Source organism: Tachyglossus aculeatus, chromosome 16 (assembly GCF_015852505.1).
Source record: "Tachyglossus aculeatus isolate mTacAcu1 chromosome 16, mTacAcu1.pri, whole genome shotgun sequence".
Lineage (NCBI taxonomy): Eukaryota > Metazoa > Chordata > Mammalia > Monotremata > Tachyglossidae > Tachyglossus > Tachyglossus aculeatus.
Genome location: NC_052081.1, coordinates 3,082,235 through 3,101,378, shown reverse-complemented (window position 1 = coordinate 3,101,378; position 19,144 = coordinate 3,082,235). Strand labels below are relative to the sequence as shown.

Sequence of the window (19,144 nt, the reverse complement as noted above, 5' to 3'; positions counted from 1 at the left end):
TAGGGACCGTCTCTATATGTTGCCAACTTGTACTTCCCAAGCGCTTAGTACAGTGTTCTGCACACAGTAAGTGCTCAATAAATACGAGCCCGCTCTTCTAGACTGTGAGCCCGCTGTTGGGTAGGGACCGTCTCTATCTGCTACCAACTTGTACTTCCCAAGCGCTTAGTACAGTGCTCTGCACACAGTAAGCGCCCAATAAATACGAGCCCGCTCGTCTAGACTGTGAGCCCGCTGTTGGGTAGGGACCATCTCTATCTGCTACCAACTTGTACTTCCCAAGCACTTAGTACAGTGCTCTGCACACAGTAAGCGCTCAATAAATACGAGCCCGCTCTTCCAGACTGTGAGCCCACTGCTGGGTAGGGACCGTCTCTATATGTTGCCAACTTGTACTTCCCAAGCGCTTAGTACAGTGCTCAGCACACAGTAAGTGCTCAATACATACGATTGAATGAATGAATGAACGATTGAATGAATGAATGAATTCTATTTCTTTTGTTAATGCTGTGCATTTAGCTTTCATTCTATTTGTTCTGACGACTTGACACCTGTCCGCAAGTTGTGTTTTGTTGTCCGTCTCCCCCTTCTAGACTGTGTGCCCGCTGTCGGGTAGGGACCGTCTCTGTATGTCACCGACTTGGACTTCCCAAGCGCTTAGTACAGTGCTCTGCACACAGTAAGCGCTCAATAAATACGATTGAATGAATGAATGAATGACTGGTACAGCCCGGCTAACAGACGGACGGACGGACGGACGGGAGAACCTCACCGAGGCCGGCTTCGGGGCGAAGACCAACGGCGACGCCCCACTTCCCTCCGTCTGCGATGGGAGTCCAGTGCACAGCTAGCCTGAAATTGGATATTTTCTTCGTTAATTGGGCTATTTGTTAAGCATTTACTATGTGCCAGGCACTGTACTAAACGCCGGAGTGGACCCAAGCAAATCCGGTAGCCTGAAATTGGATATTTTCTTTGTTAATTGGGCTATTTGTTAAGCATTTACTATGTGCCAGGCACTGTACTAAACGCCGGAGTGGATCCAAGCAAATCCAACTGGACCCAGTCCCCATCCCACGTGGGGCTCCCAGTCTCCATCCCCATTTTCCAGATGAGGCCCAGAGAAGTGAAGTGACTTCCCCAAGGTCACACAGCGGACGGGAGCGGAGCCGGGATTAGAACCCGAGTCCTTCCAACTCCCAGGCCCGGGCTGCAGCCGCCGGGCCACACTTCTGGCTCCTGGTTCCCTGTGCTAGACACTGTGCTAAGCACTGAGGTAGATACAAGAATACTGTACTCTGTCCCACATAGGGCTTACAGGATTGTCCCCATTTTTCAGATGAGGGAACCGAGGCCCAGAGAAGTGAATAATAATAGTACTTCCCAAGCGCTTAGTACAGTGCTCTGCACACAGTAAGCACTCAATAAATATGATTGAATGAATGAATAATAATAACGATGGTATTTTTTAAGCGCTTACTGTGTGCCGGGCACTGTACTAAGCGCTGGGGGGGCTACAAGCCGGTCGGGTTGGACACAGTCCCCGTCCCGCATGGGGCTCACAGTCCCAACCCCCATTTTCCGGATGAGGGAACTGAGGCCCAGAGAAGTGAAGTGACTGGGCCAAGGTCACACAGCAGACAAGGGCAGCGTGGCTCAGTGGAAAGAGCCCGGGCTTGGGAGTCCGAGGTCACGGGTTCTAATCCCGGCTCCGCCACTCGTCGGCTGTGTGGCTTTGGGCAAGTCGCTTCACTTCTCTGGGCCTCAGTGACCTCATCTGGAAAATGGGGATGAAGATTGTGAGCCCCACGTGGGACAACCCGATTGCCTTGTAACCCCCCAGCGCTTAGAACAGTGCTCGACACATAGTAAGCGCTTAACAAATACCATCAGTATTATTATTAAGGGAAGGAGCCATTGTGCAGGCTGTCCCACGTGGGGCTCACAGTCCCAACCCCCTATTTGAGGAAACTGAGGCCCCGGGAAGTGAAGTGACTTACCCAAGGTCACACAACGGACAGGTGGCGGAGTCAGGATTAGAACCCGGGTCCTTCCGGCTCCCAGGCCCGGGCTCTACTCACTAGGCCGCGCTGCTTCTTGCTGATTCCCTTGGCTTATTTGTTCCCTCCTTCTGTGGGCTGGCGGCCAGGCGGAGGGGGTGTCACCTACGCGCCCCTCTTTAGGGTGCGTGGCTGGGGGGGCGGGGGGGTCTCTCTGTCTCTCTGTCTCTGACTGTCTCTGCGTCTCCCCCCGTCTCCAGGATGCCGTTTCCCACTGCCCGGAAGAGGGGCGCCTGGCCCGGATTCAACATGTCATCCGTGAGCTCCCTGCCCCCCATTACAGGTCAGGGCTCCCCCAGAGCCCCCGGCGGCCCGGCTCCCGGGCGGAGGAGGGGGCTCCGACCCAAGGCAGCGGAGGGGGGCTGGGGGCTCAGCCCGGCCTCCAGCTCTGCGCCCGCGAGGACCCTCATCTCGGGCTGTCTCTCCGGGTGGGATTCTGGGGCCGCCCCGTCATCTCGGTGACTCTCTCTGGGGGTCTCTGGGTGGGATTCTGGGGCCGCCCCGTCTCTGGGACTCTCTGTGTCTCTGGGTGGGATTCTGGGGCCACCCCGTCATCTCTGTGACTCCCTCTGTGTCTCTGGGTGGGATTCTGGGGCCACCCCGTCTCTGTGACTCTCTGGGTATCTCTGGGTGGGATTCTGGGGCCACCCCATCTCTCTGGGTGTCTCTGGGTGGGATTCTGAGGCCACTCCATCTCTGTGACTCTCTCTGGGTGTCTCTGGGTGGGATTCTGGGGCCACCCCGTCTCTGTGACTCTCTCTGTGTCTCTGGGTGGGATTCTGGGGCCACCCTGTCATCTCTGTGACTCTCTCTTCATATCTCTGGGTGGGATTCTGGGGCCACCCCATCTCTGTGACTCTTTCGGTGTCTCTGGGTGGGATTCTGGGGCCACCCGGTCTCTGTGACTCTCTCTGGGTGTCTCTGGGTGGGATTCTGGGGCCACCCCGTCATCTCTGTGACTCTCTCTGTGTCTCTGGGTGGGATTCTGGGGCCACCCTGTCATCTCTGTGACTCTCTCTATGTCTCTGAGTGGGATTCTGGGGCCACCCCATCTCTGTGACTCTCTCTGGGTATCTCTGGGTGGGATTCTGGGGCCACCCTGTCATCTCTGTGACTCTCTCTATGTCTCTGAGTGGGATTCTGGGGCCACCCCATCTCTGTGACTCTCTCTGGGTATCTCTGGGTGGGATTCTGGGACCACCCCATCTCTGTGACTCCCTCTGTGTCTCTGGGTGGGATTCTGTGAGAACCCAGTCTCTGTGACTCTCTCTGTGTCTCTGGGTGGGATTCTGGGACCACCCATCTCTGTGACTTTCTCTGTGTCTCTGAGTGGGATTCTGGGGCCACCTGTCATCTCTGTGACTCTCTCTGGGTGTCTCTGGGTGGGATTCTAGACTGTGAGCCTGCTGTTGGGTAGGGACTGTCTCTATATGTTGCCAACTTGGACTTCCCAAGCGTTTAGTACAGTGCTCTGCACAAAGTAAGCGCTCAACAAATACGATTGAATGAATGAATGAATGATTCTGGGGCCACCCCGTCTCTGTGAATCTCTGTGTCTCTGTGAATCTCTCTGTGTCTCTGTGTGTGTCTCTGGGTGTGCCTCCAGGAGGCCTTCCCAGACTGAGCCCCCTTTTTCCTCTCCCCCTCCCCATCCCCCCCGGCCCTACCTCCTTCCCCTCCCCACAGCACCTGTGTATATATTTGTACAGATTTATTACTCTATTTATTTTACTTGTACATATTACTTGTACATATTTACTAGGAGAAGCAGAATGGCTCAGTGGAAAGAGCCCGGGCTTTGGAGTCAGAGGTCATGGGTTCAAATCCCAGCTCTGCCACTTGTCTGCTCTGTGACTTTGGGCAAGTCACTTCACTTCTCTGGGCCTCCTAATAATAATAATAATAATAATAATAATAATAATAATAGCATTTGTTAAGTGCTTACTATGTGCAAAGCACTGTTCTAAGCACTGAGGGGGATACAAGGTGATCAGGTTGTCCCACGTGGGGCTCACAGTCGTAATCCCCATTTTGCAGATGATTCATTCATTCATTCAATCGTATTTATTAAGCACTTACTGTGTGCAGAGCACTGTACTAAGCGCTTGGGAAGTACAAGTTGGCAACATCTAGAGACGGTCCCTACCCAACAGCAGGCGGGCTCACACTCTAGAAGGGGGAGACAGACAACAAAACAAAACATATTAACAAAATAAAATGAGGCTCAGAGAAGTTAAGTGACTTGCCCAAGGTCACACAGCAGACATGTGGCAGAGCTGGGATTCGAACCCATGACTTCTGACTCCAAAGCCCGGGCTCTTCCCACTGAGCCACGCTGCCTCAGTGGCCTCATCTGTCAAACGGGGATGAATCAATCAATCGTATTTATTGAGCGCTTACTGTGTGCAGAGCACTGGACTAAGCGCTTGGGAAGTACAAGTTGGCACAATATGGCAAGTCACTTCACTTCTCTGGGCCTCAGTGACCTCATCTGTCAAATGGGGATGAAGACTGTGAGCCCCCCGTGGGACAACCTGATCACCTTGTAACCTCCCCAGCGCTTAGAACAGTGCTTTGTACATAGTAAGTGCTTAATAAATGCCATCATTATTATTATTATTAAAATGGGGATGAAGACTGTGAGCCCCGTGTGGGACAACCTGATCACCCTGTAACCTTCCCAGCGCTTAGAACAGTGCTTTGTACATAGTAAGTGCTTAATAAATGCCATCATTATTATTATTATTAAAATGGGGATGAAGACTGTGAGCCCCGTGTGGGACAACCTGATCACCCTGTAACCTCCCCAGCGCTTAGAACAGTGCTTGGCACACAGTAAGCGCTTAACAAATACCATCATTATTATTACTATTCTATTAATTTTGTTAATGATGTGCACCTAGTTTTAATTCTATTTGTTCTGACGATTTTGACACCCGTCCACATGTTTGGTTGTGTTGTCCATCTCCCCCTTCTAGCCTGTGGGCCCGTTGTTGGGTAGGGACCGTCTCTATATGTTGCCAGTTTGTACTTCCCAAGCGCTTAGTACAGTGCTCTGCACACAGTAAGCGCTCAATAAATACGATTGATGATAGGGACCGTCTCTAGATGTTGCCGACGTTAACTTCCCGAGCGCTTAGTCCAGTGCTCTGCACCCAGTAAGCGCTCAATAAATGCGATGGAATGAATGAATGCGCGTCTGTGGATGAATCCCGTCTTTGTGTGTCTCTGTGTGTGTCTCTTTGTGTGATTCTGGATGAAAGCCCCAGTCCCTGTGTGTGGTGTCTGTGTGTGCCTGGATGAATCCCGTCTTTGTGTGTGTCCCTCTGTGTGTCTCTTTGTGCGATTCCGGGTGAACCCCATCTCTTGTGTATCTCTCTTGAGAAGCAGCGTGGCTCAGTGGAAAGAGCCCGGGCTTTGGAGGCAGAGGTCGTGGGTTCAAATTCCGGCTCCGCCCATTGTCAGCTGGGTGACTTTGGGCGAGTCACTTAACTTCTCTGGGCCTCAGTTCCCTCATCTGTAAAATTGGGATTAACACTTGGAGCCCCACGGGGGACAACCTGATCACCTTGTAAATTCCCCAGCGCTTAGAACAGTGCTCTGCACATAGTAAGCGCTTGAAAAATGCCATTATTATTATTATTATTATTCTCTGGGCCTCAGTTCCCTCATCTGTAAAATGGGGATTAACACTGTGAGCCCCACGGGGGACAACCTGATCACCTTGTAAATTCCCCAGCGCTTAGAACAGTGCTCTGCACATAGTAAGCGCTTAATAAATGCCATTATTATTATTATTATTATTATTATTCCCTGGGCCTCAGTTCCCTCATCTGTAAAATGGGGATTAACACTGTGAGCCCCACGGGGGACAACCTGATCACCTTGTAAATTCCCCAGCGCTTAGAACAGTGCTCTGCACATAGTAAGCGCTTAATAAATGCCATTATTATTATTATTATTATTATTATTATTATTATTATTCTCTGGGCCTCAGTTCCCTCATCTGGAAAATGGGGATTAACACTGTGAGCCCCCTGTGGGACAACTTTATCACCTTGTAACCTCCCCAGCGCTTAGAACAGTGCTTTGCACATAGTAAGCGCTTAATAAATGCCATTATTGTTATTGTTGTCTCTGTGTGTGAGCCCACATCAACCGTGTCTCTGTGGCAGTGCCCAGTTGAACCTTTGCTTGCAACCCCCTCCCCGCCCCCCGGCCCCAGCGCTCAGTACAGTGCCTGGCACACAGTAAGCGCTTGACACATTAATATCTCGAATTATATTTATTAATAATAATAATGATGGCATTTGTTAAGCACTTACTATGTGCCAAGCACTGTTCTAAGCGCTGGGGGGGATACAAGGTAATCAAGGTTATCAATCAATCGTATGTATTGAGCGCTTACTGTGTGCAGAGCACTGGACTAAGCTCTTGGGAAGTACAAGTTGGCAACATATAGAGACGGTCCCTACCCAACAGTGGGGTCACAGTCTAAATGGTTATCAATCAATCAATCAATCGTATGTATTGAGCGCTTACCGTGTGCAGAGCACTGTACTAAGCGCTTGGGAAGTCCAAGTCGGCAACATCTGGAGACGGTCCCTACCCAACAGTGGGCTCACAGTCTAGAAGGGGGAGACAGAGAACAAAACAAAACATATTAACAAAATAAAATAAATAGAATAGATATGTACAAGTAAAATAAATAAATAGAGTAATAAATACGTACAAACATATATACATCTATACAAAATGAAATAAATAGAATAGACACGTACAAGTAAAATAAATAAGTAAATAGAGTAATAAATACGTACAAACATATATACATATGTACAGATGATACATATATACAGGTGTCCCACGTTCATTCATTCAATCGTATTTATTGAGCGAATAAATACGCTCAATACGCCCTCCCCCATCCCTCTCGCCTTACCTCCTTCCCCTCCCCACAGCACCTGTATATATGTACATATGTTTGTACGGATTTATTACTCTATTTATTGATTTATTTTACTTGAATATATTTATTCTACTTATTTTATTTTGTTAATATGTTTTGTTTTGTTCTCCATCTCCTCCTTCTAGACTGTGAGCCCGCTGTTGGGTAGGGACCGTCTCTAGATGTTGTCAACTTGGACTTTCCAAGCGCTTAGTCCAGTGCTCTGCACACAGTAAGCGCTCAATAAATACGATTGAATGAATGAATGAATGAATGAATGAATGAGCGCTTACTGTGTGCAGAGCACTGGACTAAGCGCTTGGGAAGTCCAAGTTGGCAACATCTAGAGACGGTCGCCACCCAACAGCGGGCTCACAGTCTAGAAGGGGGAGACAGACAACAAAACAGAACATATTAACAAAATAAAATAAGTAGAATAAACATATACAATAATGATGACATTTGTTAAGCGCTTACTATATGCCAAGCACTGTTCTAAGCGCTAGGGAGGATACCAGCTGATCAGGTTGTCCCCCGTGGGACTCACAGTCTTCATCCCCATTTTACACATGAGGGAACTGAGGCCCAGAGAAGAAGAATAATAATGATGGCATTTGTTAAGCGCTTACTATGTGCCAAGCACTGTTCTAAGCGCTGGGGAGGATACCAGGTGATCAGGTTGTCCCCCGTGGGGCTCCCAGTCTTCATCCCCATTTTCCAGATGAGGTCACTGAGGCCCAGAGAAGTGAAGTGACTTGCCCAAAGCCACACAGCTGACAAGCGGCGGAGTCGGGATTTGAACCCAGGACCTGTGGCTCCCGAACCCAGGCTCTTGCCACTGAGCCACGCTGTTTCTCTAATGATTCATTCATTCATTCCATCGTATTTATTGAGCGCTTACTGTGTGCAGGGCACTGGACTAAGCGCTTGGGAAGTTCAAATCCCGGCTCCACCACTTGTCAGCTGTGTGATTTGGGGCAAGGCACTTCACTTTTCTGGGCCTCAGTTACCTCATCTGGAAAATGGGGATGAAGACTGTGAGCCCCGTTGTGGGACAACCTGATCATCTTGTATCCGCTCCAGCGCTTAGAACAATGCTCTGCACATAGTAAGCGCTTAATAAATGCCATCATTATTATTATTGCTACTAATAATATTATTATTAACTAACAATAATAATATTACAGTAAGCGCTCAATAAATGCCGTCATTATTATCATTACTTATAATGATGGCATTTATTGAGCGCTTACTGTTATTATTATTATTGTATTATTATATGTTGTACAATTATACAATTATATATACAATATATTATACAATTATATATACAATATAGTGTACAAGATATTATACACTTATAATTATGCAATGTATTCCATAATTATATAATTACAATTATACAACTGTACGATATATGATACAATTATAATCTGTATAATTATATAGTATTATATAATAATTGTAATATTATTATTAATGAGGGCATTTATTACGCACTTACTGTGTGCCAAGCACTGTTCTATGTGCTGGAGAGGTTACAGGGTGATCAGGTTGTCCCACGGGGGGCTCACAGTAATAATAATTGTGGCATTTATTGAGCACTTACTATTATTATTATCATTGTATCATATATTGTACAATTATACCATTATATATACAATATATTGTACAATATATTATACAAGTATATATACAATATAGTGTACAAGATATTATACAATTATAATTATACAATGTATTACATAATTATAAAATTACAATTATACAACTGTACGATATATGATACAATTATAATCTGTACAATTATATATCATTATATAATAATTATACTATTATTATTATTATTATTATTATTAATGAGAGCATTTATTACGCACTTACTGTGTGCCAAGCACTGTTCTGAGCGCTGGAGAGGTTACAAGGTGATCAGGTTGTCCCACGGGGGGCTCACAGTAATAATAATTGTGGCATTTATTGAGCACTTACTATTATTATTATCATTGTATCATTATATATTGTACAATTATACCATTATATATACAATATATTGTACAATATATTATACAAGTATATATACAATATAGTGTACAAGATATTATACAGTTATAATCATACAATGTATTACATAATTATAAAATTACAATTATACAACTGTACGATATATGCTACAATTATAATCTGTACAATTATATATCACTATATAATAATTATATTATTATTATTATTATTATTATTAATGGGAGCATTTATTACACGCTTACTGTGTGCCAAGCACTGTTCTAAGCGCTGGAGAGGTTACAGGGTGATCAGGTTGTCCCACGGGGGGCTCACAGTAGTAATAATGATGGCATTTATTGAGCGCTTACTGTTATTATTATCATTGTATCATATATTGTACAATTATACAATTATATATACACTATATTGTACAATATATTATACAATTATATATACAATATAGTGTACAAGACATCATACAATTATAATTATACAATGTATTACATAATTATGTAATTACAATTATACAACTGTATGATATATGATACAATTATAATCTGTACAATTATATATTATTATATAATGATTATTATAATAATAATGATAATAATGTTGGCATTTGTTAAGCGCTTACTATGTGCAAAGCACTGTTCTAAGCGCTTGGGGGGATACAAAGTGATCAGGTTGTCCCACGTGGGGCTCACAGTCTTAATCCCCATTTTACAGATGAGGTAACTGAGGCTCAGAGAAATTAAGTGACTTGCCCAAGGTCACGCAGCAGACATGTGGCGGAGCCGGGATTCGAGCCCATGACCTCTGACTCCAAAGCCCGGCCTCTTTCCACTGAGCCACGCTGCTTTCTATTCGTTCATTCATTCAATCGTATTTATTGATCGATCGATCAATCATATTTATTGAGCGCTTACTATGTGCGGAGCACTGTACTAAGCGCTTGGGAAGTACAAATTGGCAACATATAGACGGTCCCTACCCAATTATTGAGTGCTTACTGTGTGCAGAGCACTGTACTAAGCGCTTGGGAAGTACAAGTTGGCAACATCTAGAGACGGTCCCTACCCAACAGTGGGCTCACAGTCTAGAAGGAGGAGACAGAGAACAAAACAAAACATATTAACAAAATAAAATAAATAGAATAAATATGTACAAATAAAATAGAGTAATAAATACATACAGTGCTTTAGAAATAGAATAACAGCAATAGAAATATCATGCTTTCTATGATATTATAATATCATTATTATAATAATTATAATATTATTATTATTAATGGGAGCATTTATTACACGCTTACTGTGTGCCAAGCACTGTTCTAAGCGCTGGAGAGGTTACAAGGTGATCAGGGTGTCCCACGTGGGGCTCACAGTCATTATAATCATTACTATTTATTATTATTATCATTATTATTATTATTATTATTATTATTATTATTATTATTATTATTACAAGTCGGTCCCTACCCACCAACAGGCTCCCAGTCCATCTCCCCCCTTCTAGGCTGTGAGCCCATCATGGGCAGGGCCTGTCTCTCTCTGTAGCTGACTGGTCCTCTCCGGGGCGCTTAGTCCAGTGTTCCGCACACGGTGAGCGCTCAGTACATAGGTTGGATTGAATGGATGAGTGAACCAACGAGTAGCCCAGTGGTTCTTAGTGTGATGGCTGTCTCTGTGCGTCTCCTCCAGGACCCTGGAATACCTGATCCGACACCTAAGCCGCATCGCGTCGTTCAGCCAACTGACCAACATGCACGCCCGGAATCTGGCACTGGTGTGGGCGCCCAACCTCCTCAGGTACCCCCTTCCTCCTCCTCCTCCTCCATCCCCCCATAATAATAATAATTGTGGTATTTAGTAGGCGCTCACTAGGTGCCGGGCACTGTACTGAGCACCAGGGAGGATCCCAGACAACTGGGTTGGATGTGGTCCCCATCCCACGTGGGGCTCGAGCTCTCCATAATAATAATAATAATAATAATAATAATAATAATAATAATAATAATAACAACAATAATAATAATAGTATTTGTTAAGCGCTTACTATGTGCCGGGAACTGTACTGACCACCAGGGTGGATTCCAGACAACTGGGTTGGATGTGGTCCCCATCCCATGTGGGGCTCGCGCTCTCCATAATAATAATAATAATAATAATAATAATAACAATAATAACAACAATAATAATAATAGTATTTGTTAAGCGCTTACTATGTGCCGGGCACTGTACTGACCACCAGGGTGGATTCCAGACAACTGGGTTGGATGTGGTCCCCATCCCATGTGGGGTTTGCGCTCTCCATAATAATAATAATAATAATAATAATAATAGTATTTGTTAAGCGCTTACTATGTGCCGGGCACTGTACTGACCACCAGGGAGGATCCCAGACAACTGGGTTGGATGTGGTCCCCATCCCCACGTGGGGCTCACGCTCTCCATAATAATAATAATGATGATATTTGTTAAGCGCTTACTATGTGCAAAGCATTGTCCTAAGCGCTTGGGGGATACAAGGTAATCAGGTTGTCCCACGTGGGGCTCACAGTCTTCATCCCCATTTGACAGATGAGGGAACTGAGGCCCAGAGAAGTGAAGTGACTTGCCCAAAGTCCCACAGCTGACAATTGGCAGAGCTGGGATTCGAACCCATGACCCCTGACTCCAAAGCCCGGGCTCTTTCCACTGAGCCATGCTGCTTCTCTATCCCAGGCCCAGGTATTTATTAAGCACTTACTATGTGCAAAGCACTGTTCTAAGCGCTGGGGAGGTTACAAGGAGAACCTGATCACCTTGTAACTTCCCCAGTGCTTACAACAGTGCTTTGCACATAGTAAGCGCTTAATAAATGCCAGATCACCTTGTAAGCTCCCCAGCTATTAGAACAGTGCTTTGCACATAGTAAGCGCTTAATAAATGCCATAATTACCCGATCACCCTGTAACCTCCCCAGCTATTCGAACAGTGCTTTGCACATAGTAAGTGCTTAATAATTGCCATAATTACCTGATTACCTTCTAACCTCCCCAGCACTTCGAACAGTGCTTTGCACATAGTAAGCGCTTAATAAATACCATAATTGCTTTGCCCATAGTAAGCGCTTAATAAATGCCATGATCACCTGATCACCTTGTAACCTCCCCAGCGCTTCGAACAGCGCTTTGCACATAGTAAGCGCTTAATAAATGCCATGATTACCCGATCACCTTGTAACCTCCCCAGCGCTTTGAACAGTGCTTTGCACATAGTAAGCGCTTAATAAATACCATAATTGCTTTGCCCATAGTAAGCGCTTAATAAATGCCATGATCACCTGATCACCTTGTAACCTCCCCAGCGCTTCGAACAGCGCTTTGCACATAGTAAGCGCTTAATAAATGCCATGATTACCCGATCACCTTGTAACCTCCCCAGCGCTTTGAACAGTGCTTTGCACATAGTAAGCGCTTAATAAATACCATAATTGCTTTGCCCATAGTAAGTGCTTAGTAAATGCCATGATTACCTGATCACCTTGTAACCTCCCCAGCGCTTCGAACAGCGCTTTGCACATAGTAAGCACTTAATAAATGCCATGATTATCCGATCACCTTGTAACCTCCCCAGCGCTTTGAACAGTGCTTTGCACATAGTAAGCGCTTAATAAATACCATAATTGCTATGCACATAGTAAGCGCTTAGTAAATGCCATGATTACCCGATCACCTTGTAACCTCCCCAGCGCTTCGAACAGTGCTTTGCACATAGTAAGCGCTTAATAAATGCCATGATTACCCAATCATCTTGTAACCTCCCCAGCGCTTAGAACAGTGCTTTGCACATAGTAAGCGCTTAATAAATGCCATGATTACCCGATCACCTTGTAACCTCCCCAGCGCTTGGAACAGTGCTTTGCACATAGTAAGTGCTTAATAAATGCCATGATTACCCAATCACCTTGTAACCTCCCCAGCTCTTCGAGCAGTGCTTTGCACATAGTAAGCACTTAATAAATGCCATAATCACCTGATTACCTTGTAACCTCCCCAGCGCTTAGAACAGTGCTTTGCACATAGCAAGCGCTTAATAAATGCCATCATTACCCGATCACCTTGTAACCTCCCCAGCGCTTCGAGCAGTGCTTTGCACATAGTAAGCGCTTAATAAATGCCATCATTACCCGATCACCTTGTAACCTCCCCAGCGCTTCGAGCAGTGCTTTGCACATAGTAAGCGCTTAATAAATGCCATCATTACCCGATCACCTTGTCACCTCCCCAGCGCTTAGAACAGTGCTTTGCACCTACTAAGCGCTTAATAATTGCCATTATTATTATTATTATGGCATTTATTGCACACTTACTAGGTGCAAAGCACTGTCCTAAGCACCAGGGTGGATACAAGGTGATCAGGTTGTCGCAGGAAGACCTGGGTTCTAATCCCGGCCCTGCTGGGTGACCTTGGCCAAGTCACTTGGCTTTTCCAATCAATAGTATTTATTGAGCGCTTACTGTGTGCAGAGCACTGGACTAAGGCTTCTCCAGGCCTCAGGTCCCTCATCCATGAAATGGAGATTCAGGCCCCGTTCTCCCTCCCTCTGAAACGATGAGCACCCCCCCCACCCCCACCCCCCCCGCCATGGGAAGGGTGTCTCCCCCAGCGCCCAGCACATGCCCGGCACGTGGGAAGCGCTTAACAAATACCAGGATGATGCTGGTATTTTGTGGCTAACTAAATGCCATCCTTGTCATTATTATTATTAGAACAGCGCATGGCACATAGTAAGCGCTTAATAAATGCCATCGTTTTTATTATTATCAGAACAGTGCTTGGCACATAGTAAGCGCTTAATAAATGTCATCGTTTTTATTATTATTAGAACAGTTCTTGGCACATAGTAAGCGCTTAATAAATGCCATCATTATTATTGTTATGATTATTATTAGAACAGTGCTTGGCACATAGTCTCCCCCAGCGCCCAGCACATGCCCGGCACGTGGGAAGAGCTTAACAAATACCAGGATGATGCTGGTATTTTGTGGCTAACTAAATGCCATCATTGTTATTAGAACAGTGCTTGGCACATAGTAAGCGCTTAATAAATGCCATCGTTTTTATTATTATCAGAACAGTGCTTGGCACATAGTAAGCGCTTAATAAATGCCATCGTTTTTATTATTATTAGAACGGCGCTTGGCACATAATAAGCACTTCATAAATGCCATCATTATTATTGTTATGATTATTATTAGAACAGTGCTTGATGCTGGTATTTTGTGGCTAACTAAATGCCATCATTGTTATTAGAACAGCGCTTGGCACATAGTAAGCGCTTAATAAATGCCATCGTTTTTATTATTATTAGTACAGTGCTTGGCACATAGTAAGCGCATCATAAATGCCATCATTATTATTGTTATTATTATTATTAGAACAGTGCTTGGCACATAGTCTCCCCCAGCGCCCAGCACATGCCCGGCACGTGGGAAGCGCTTAACAAATACCAGGATGATGCTGGTATTTTGTGGCTTACTAAATGCCATCATTGTTATTAGAACAGTGCTTGGCACATAGTAAGCGCTTAATAAATGCCATCGTTTTTATTATTATCAGAACAGTGCTTGGCACATAGTAAGCGCTTAATAAATGCCATCGTTTTTATTATTATTAGAACGGCGCTTGGCACATAATAAGCACTTCATAAATGCCATCATTATTATTGTTATGATTATTATTAGAACAGTGCTTGATGCTGGTATTTTGTGGCTAACTAAATGCCATCATTGTTATTAGAACAGCGCTTGGCACATAGTAAGCGCTTAATAAATGCCATCGTTTTTATTATTATTAGAACAGTGCTTGGCACATAGTCTCCCCCAGCACCCAGCACATGCCCGGCACGTGGGAAGCGCTTCACAAATACCAGGATGATGCTGGTATTTTGTGGCTAACTAAATGCCATCATTGCTATTATTATTATTATTATTAGAACAGTGCTTGGCACATAGTAAGCCATCGTTTTTATTATTATTAGAACAGTGCTTGGCACATAGTAAGCGCTTAATAAACGCCATCGTTTTTATTATTATTATAACAGTGCTTGGCACATAGTAAGCGCTTCAGAAATGCCATCATTATGATTGTTATGATTATTATTAGAACAGTGCTTGGCACATAGTCTCCCCCAGCGCCCAGCACACGCCCGGCACGTGGGAAGCGCTTAACAAATACCAGGATGATGCTGGTACTTTGTGGCTAACTAAATGCCATCCTTGTTATTATTATTATTAGAACAGCGCTTGGCACATAGGAAGCGCTTAATAAATGCCATCGTTTTTATTATTATTAGAACAGTGCTTGGCACATAGTAAGCGCTTAATAAACGCCATCGTTTTTATTATTATTAGAACAGTGCTTGGCACATAGTAAGCGCTTCAGAAATGCCATCATTATTATTGTTATTATTATTATTAGACCAGTGCCTGGCACATAGTAAGTGCTAACTAAATGCCATCATTATCATTATTATTATTAGAACAGTGCTTGGCACATAGTAAGTGCTTAATAAATGCCATTGTTTTTATTATTATTAGAACAGCGCTTGGCACATAGTAAGCGCTTAATTAATGCCATCGTTTTTATTATTATTAGAACAGTGCTTGGCACATAGTAAGCGCTTCAGAAATGCCATCATTATTATTGTTATGATTATTATTATTAGAACAGTGCTTGATGCTGGTATTTTGTGGCTAACTAAATGCCATCATTGTTATTAGAACGGCGCTTGGCACATAGTAAGCGCTTAATAAACGCCATCGTTTTTATTATTAGTAGTACAGCGCTTGGCACATAGTAAGCGCATCATAAATGCCATCATTATGATTGTTATGATTATTATTAGAACAGTGCTTGGCACATAGTCTCCCCCAGCGCCCAGCACATGCCCGGCACGTGGGAAGCGCTTCACAAATACCAGGATGATGCTGGTATTTTGTGTCTAACTAAATGCCATCCTTGTTGTTATTATTATTAGAACAGCGCTTGACACATAATAAGCGCTTAATAAATGCCATCGTTTTTATTATTATTAGAGCAGTGCTTGGCACATAGTAAGCGCTTAATAAACGCCATCGTTTTTATTATTATTAGAACGGTGCTTGGCACATAGTAAGCACTTCATAAATGCCATCATTATTATTGTTATTATTATTATTAGAACAGTACCTGGCACATAGTAAGTGCTAACTAAATGCCATCATTATCATTATTATTATTATTAGAACAGTGCTTGGCACATAGTAAGCGCTTCATAAATGCCATCATCACTATTATTATTATTATTAGAACAGTGCCTGGCACATAGTAAGTGCTAACTAAATGCCATCATTATCATTATTATTATTAGAACAGCGCTTGGCACATAGTAAGCGCTTAATAAACACCATCGTTTTTATTATTAGTAGTACAGCGCTTGGCACATAGTAAGCGCATCATAAATGCCATCATTATGATTGTTATGATTATTATTAGAACAGTGCTTGGCACATAGTCTCCCCCAGCGCCCAGCACATGCCCGGCACGTGGGAAGCGCTTCACAAATACCAGGATGATGCTGGTATTTTGTGGCTAACTAAATGCCATCATTGCTATTATTATTATTATTATTAGAACAGTGCTTGGCACATAGTAAGCCATCGTTTTTATTATTATTAGAACAGTGCTTGGCACATAGTAAGCGCTTAATAAATGCCATCGTTTTTATTATTATTAGTACAGTGCTTGGCACATAGTAAGCGCATCATAAATGCCATCATTATGATTGTTATGATTATTATTAGAACAGTGCTTGGCACATAGTCTCCCCCAGCGCCCAGCACACGCCCGGCACGTGGGAAGCGCTCACCAAATACTACCAGGAGGATGCTAATCCCAGCGCTGGGCCCAGCGGGGGCGTCCCCCAAATAGGCTGAGCGAAGGGTGGGGGGTCTCGGGCCCCTCTGCGGACACCCGGGCTGCGCGGTGCCTCCCGTCCAGGCCGAAGGACACGGACGTCGTCGGCTGCAATGGCGACGCCGCCTTCCTGCAAGTGCGAATTCAGCAGGTGGTCGTCGAGTACATCCTCAACCACGTGGACCAGATCTTCATGGACGGACCCCCGGGGACCCCCCACGGTAACCCCGCCACGGGCCCCCGGCCCCCTTCCCCTCAGTCCAGGGGCTCCTGCCTCTTGGGCTTGGGGTGCGTGACCGGTGGAAATCCCTGCACTCATTCCATCCTATTTATTGAGCGCTTATTTATTTTATTTTGTGAGCATGTTCGGTTTTGTTGTCCGTCTCCCCCTTCTAGACTGTGAGCCCACTGTTGGGTAGGGACCGTCTCTAGATGTTGCCAACTTGTACTTCCCAAGCGCTTAGTACAGTGCTCTGCACTCAGTAAGCGCTCAATAAATACGATTGATTGATTGGAAATCCCTGCACTCATCCCATCCTATTTATTGAGCGCTTATTTAATTTATTTTGTGAGTATGTTCGGTTTTGTTCTCCATCTCCCCCTTCTAGCCTGTGAGCCCACTGTTGGGTAGGGACTGTCTCTATATGTTGCCAACTTGGACTTCCCAAGCGCTTAGTCCAGTGCTCTGCACACAGTAAGCGCTCAATAAATACGATTGATTGATTGATTGGAAATCCCTGCACTCATTCCATCCTATTTATTGAGCGCTTATTTATTTTATTTTGTGAGTATGTTCGGTTTCGTTGTCCGTCTCCCCCTTCTAGACTGTGAGCCCACTGTTGGGTAGGGACTGTCTCTAGATGTTGCCAACTTGGACTTCCCAAGCGCTTAGTCCAGTGCTCTGCACACAGTAAGCGCTCAATAAATACGATTGATTGATTGATTGATTGGAAATCCCTTCATTTATTCCATCCTATTTATTGAGCGCTTTTTTATTTTATTTTGTTAGCATGTTTGGTTTTGTTCTCCGTCTCCCCCTTCTAGACTGTGAGCCCACTGGTGGGTAGGGACTGTCTCTAGATGTTGCCAACTTGGACTTCCCAAGCGCTTAGTACAGTGCTCTGCACACAGTAAGCGCTCAATAAATATGATTGATTGATTGACTGGAAATCCCTTCACTCATTCCATCCTATTTATTGAGCGCTTTTTTATTTTATTTTGTTAGTATGTTTGGTTTTGTTCTCCGTCTCCCCCTTCTAGACCGCGAGCCCACCGTTGGGTAGGGACCGTCTCTATATGTTGCCAACTTGGATTTCCCAAGCGCTTAGTCCAGTGCTCTGCACACAGTAAGCGCTCAATAAATACGATTGATTGATTGATTGATTGATTGATTACCATGTGCGGACCACTGGACTAAGCGCTTGGGAAGGCCAAGTTGGCAACATCTAGGTGACCCAACAGTGGGCTCACAGTCTAGAAGGGGGAGACGGATGACAAAACAAAACGACAAAACAAAACAGCCCGGGGTTGGGAGTCAGACGTCGTGGGTTCTAATCCCGGCTCCGCCACTTGTCAGCTGGGTGACTTTGGGCAAGTCACTTCTCTAGGCCTCAGTTTCCTCATCTGGAAAGTGGGGATGAAGACTGGGAGCCCCACGGGGGACAACCTCATCACCTTGTATTTCCCCCAGCGAGAGAAGCAGCATGGCTCGGTGGAAAGAGCCCGGGCTTGGGAGTCAGAGGTCATGGGTTCGAATCCCGGCTCCGCCAATTGTCAGCTGTGTGACTTTGGGCAAGTCACCTCACTTCTCTGGGCCTCAGTTCCCTCATCTGTAAAGTGGGGATGAAGACTGGGAGCCCCACGGGGGACAACCTGATCACCTTGTATCCTCCCCAGCTGCTTAGAACACTGCTTTGCACATAGTAAGCACTTAATACCATCATCATTATTATTAGTACAGTGCTCTGCACATAGTAAGCGCTCAATAAATACGATTGATTGATTGATTGATTGATTAGAATAGTGCTTGGCACTTAGTAAGCGCTTAACAAATGCCGTTGTTATTATTATCATTATTATTAGAACAGTGCTTGGCACATAGTAAGGGCTTAATAAATGGCATCATTATTATTATTGCTATTATTATTATAACTGCTTGGCACATAGTAAGCGCTTCATAAATGCAATTATTATTA

At 44.6% G+C, this 19,144-nt stretch overlaps 1 protein-coding gene across 1 annotated transcript in view; it reads left to right on the top strand.

Moving 5' to 3' along the window:
* Window positions 1-19,144, top strand: part of ARHGAP31 (Rho GTPase activating protein 31) — a 72,740-nt gene that overhangs the window by 35,967 nt on the left and 17,629 nt on the right. The window contains exons 4-6 of the mRNA XM_038757848.1: window positions 2,261-2,343; window positions 10,710-10,817; window positions 17,034-17,170. Coding sequence (XP_038613776.1) covers window positions 2,261-2,343; window positions 10,710-10,817; window positions 17,034-17,170 — 328 coding nt within the window. The remainder of the gene's footprint in view (window positions 1-2,260; window positions 2,344-10,709; window positions 10,818-17,033; window positions 17,171-19,144) is intronic.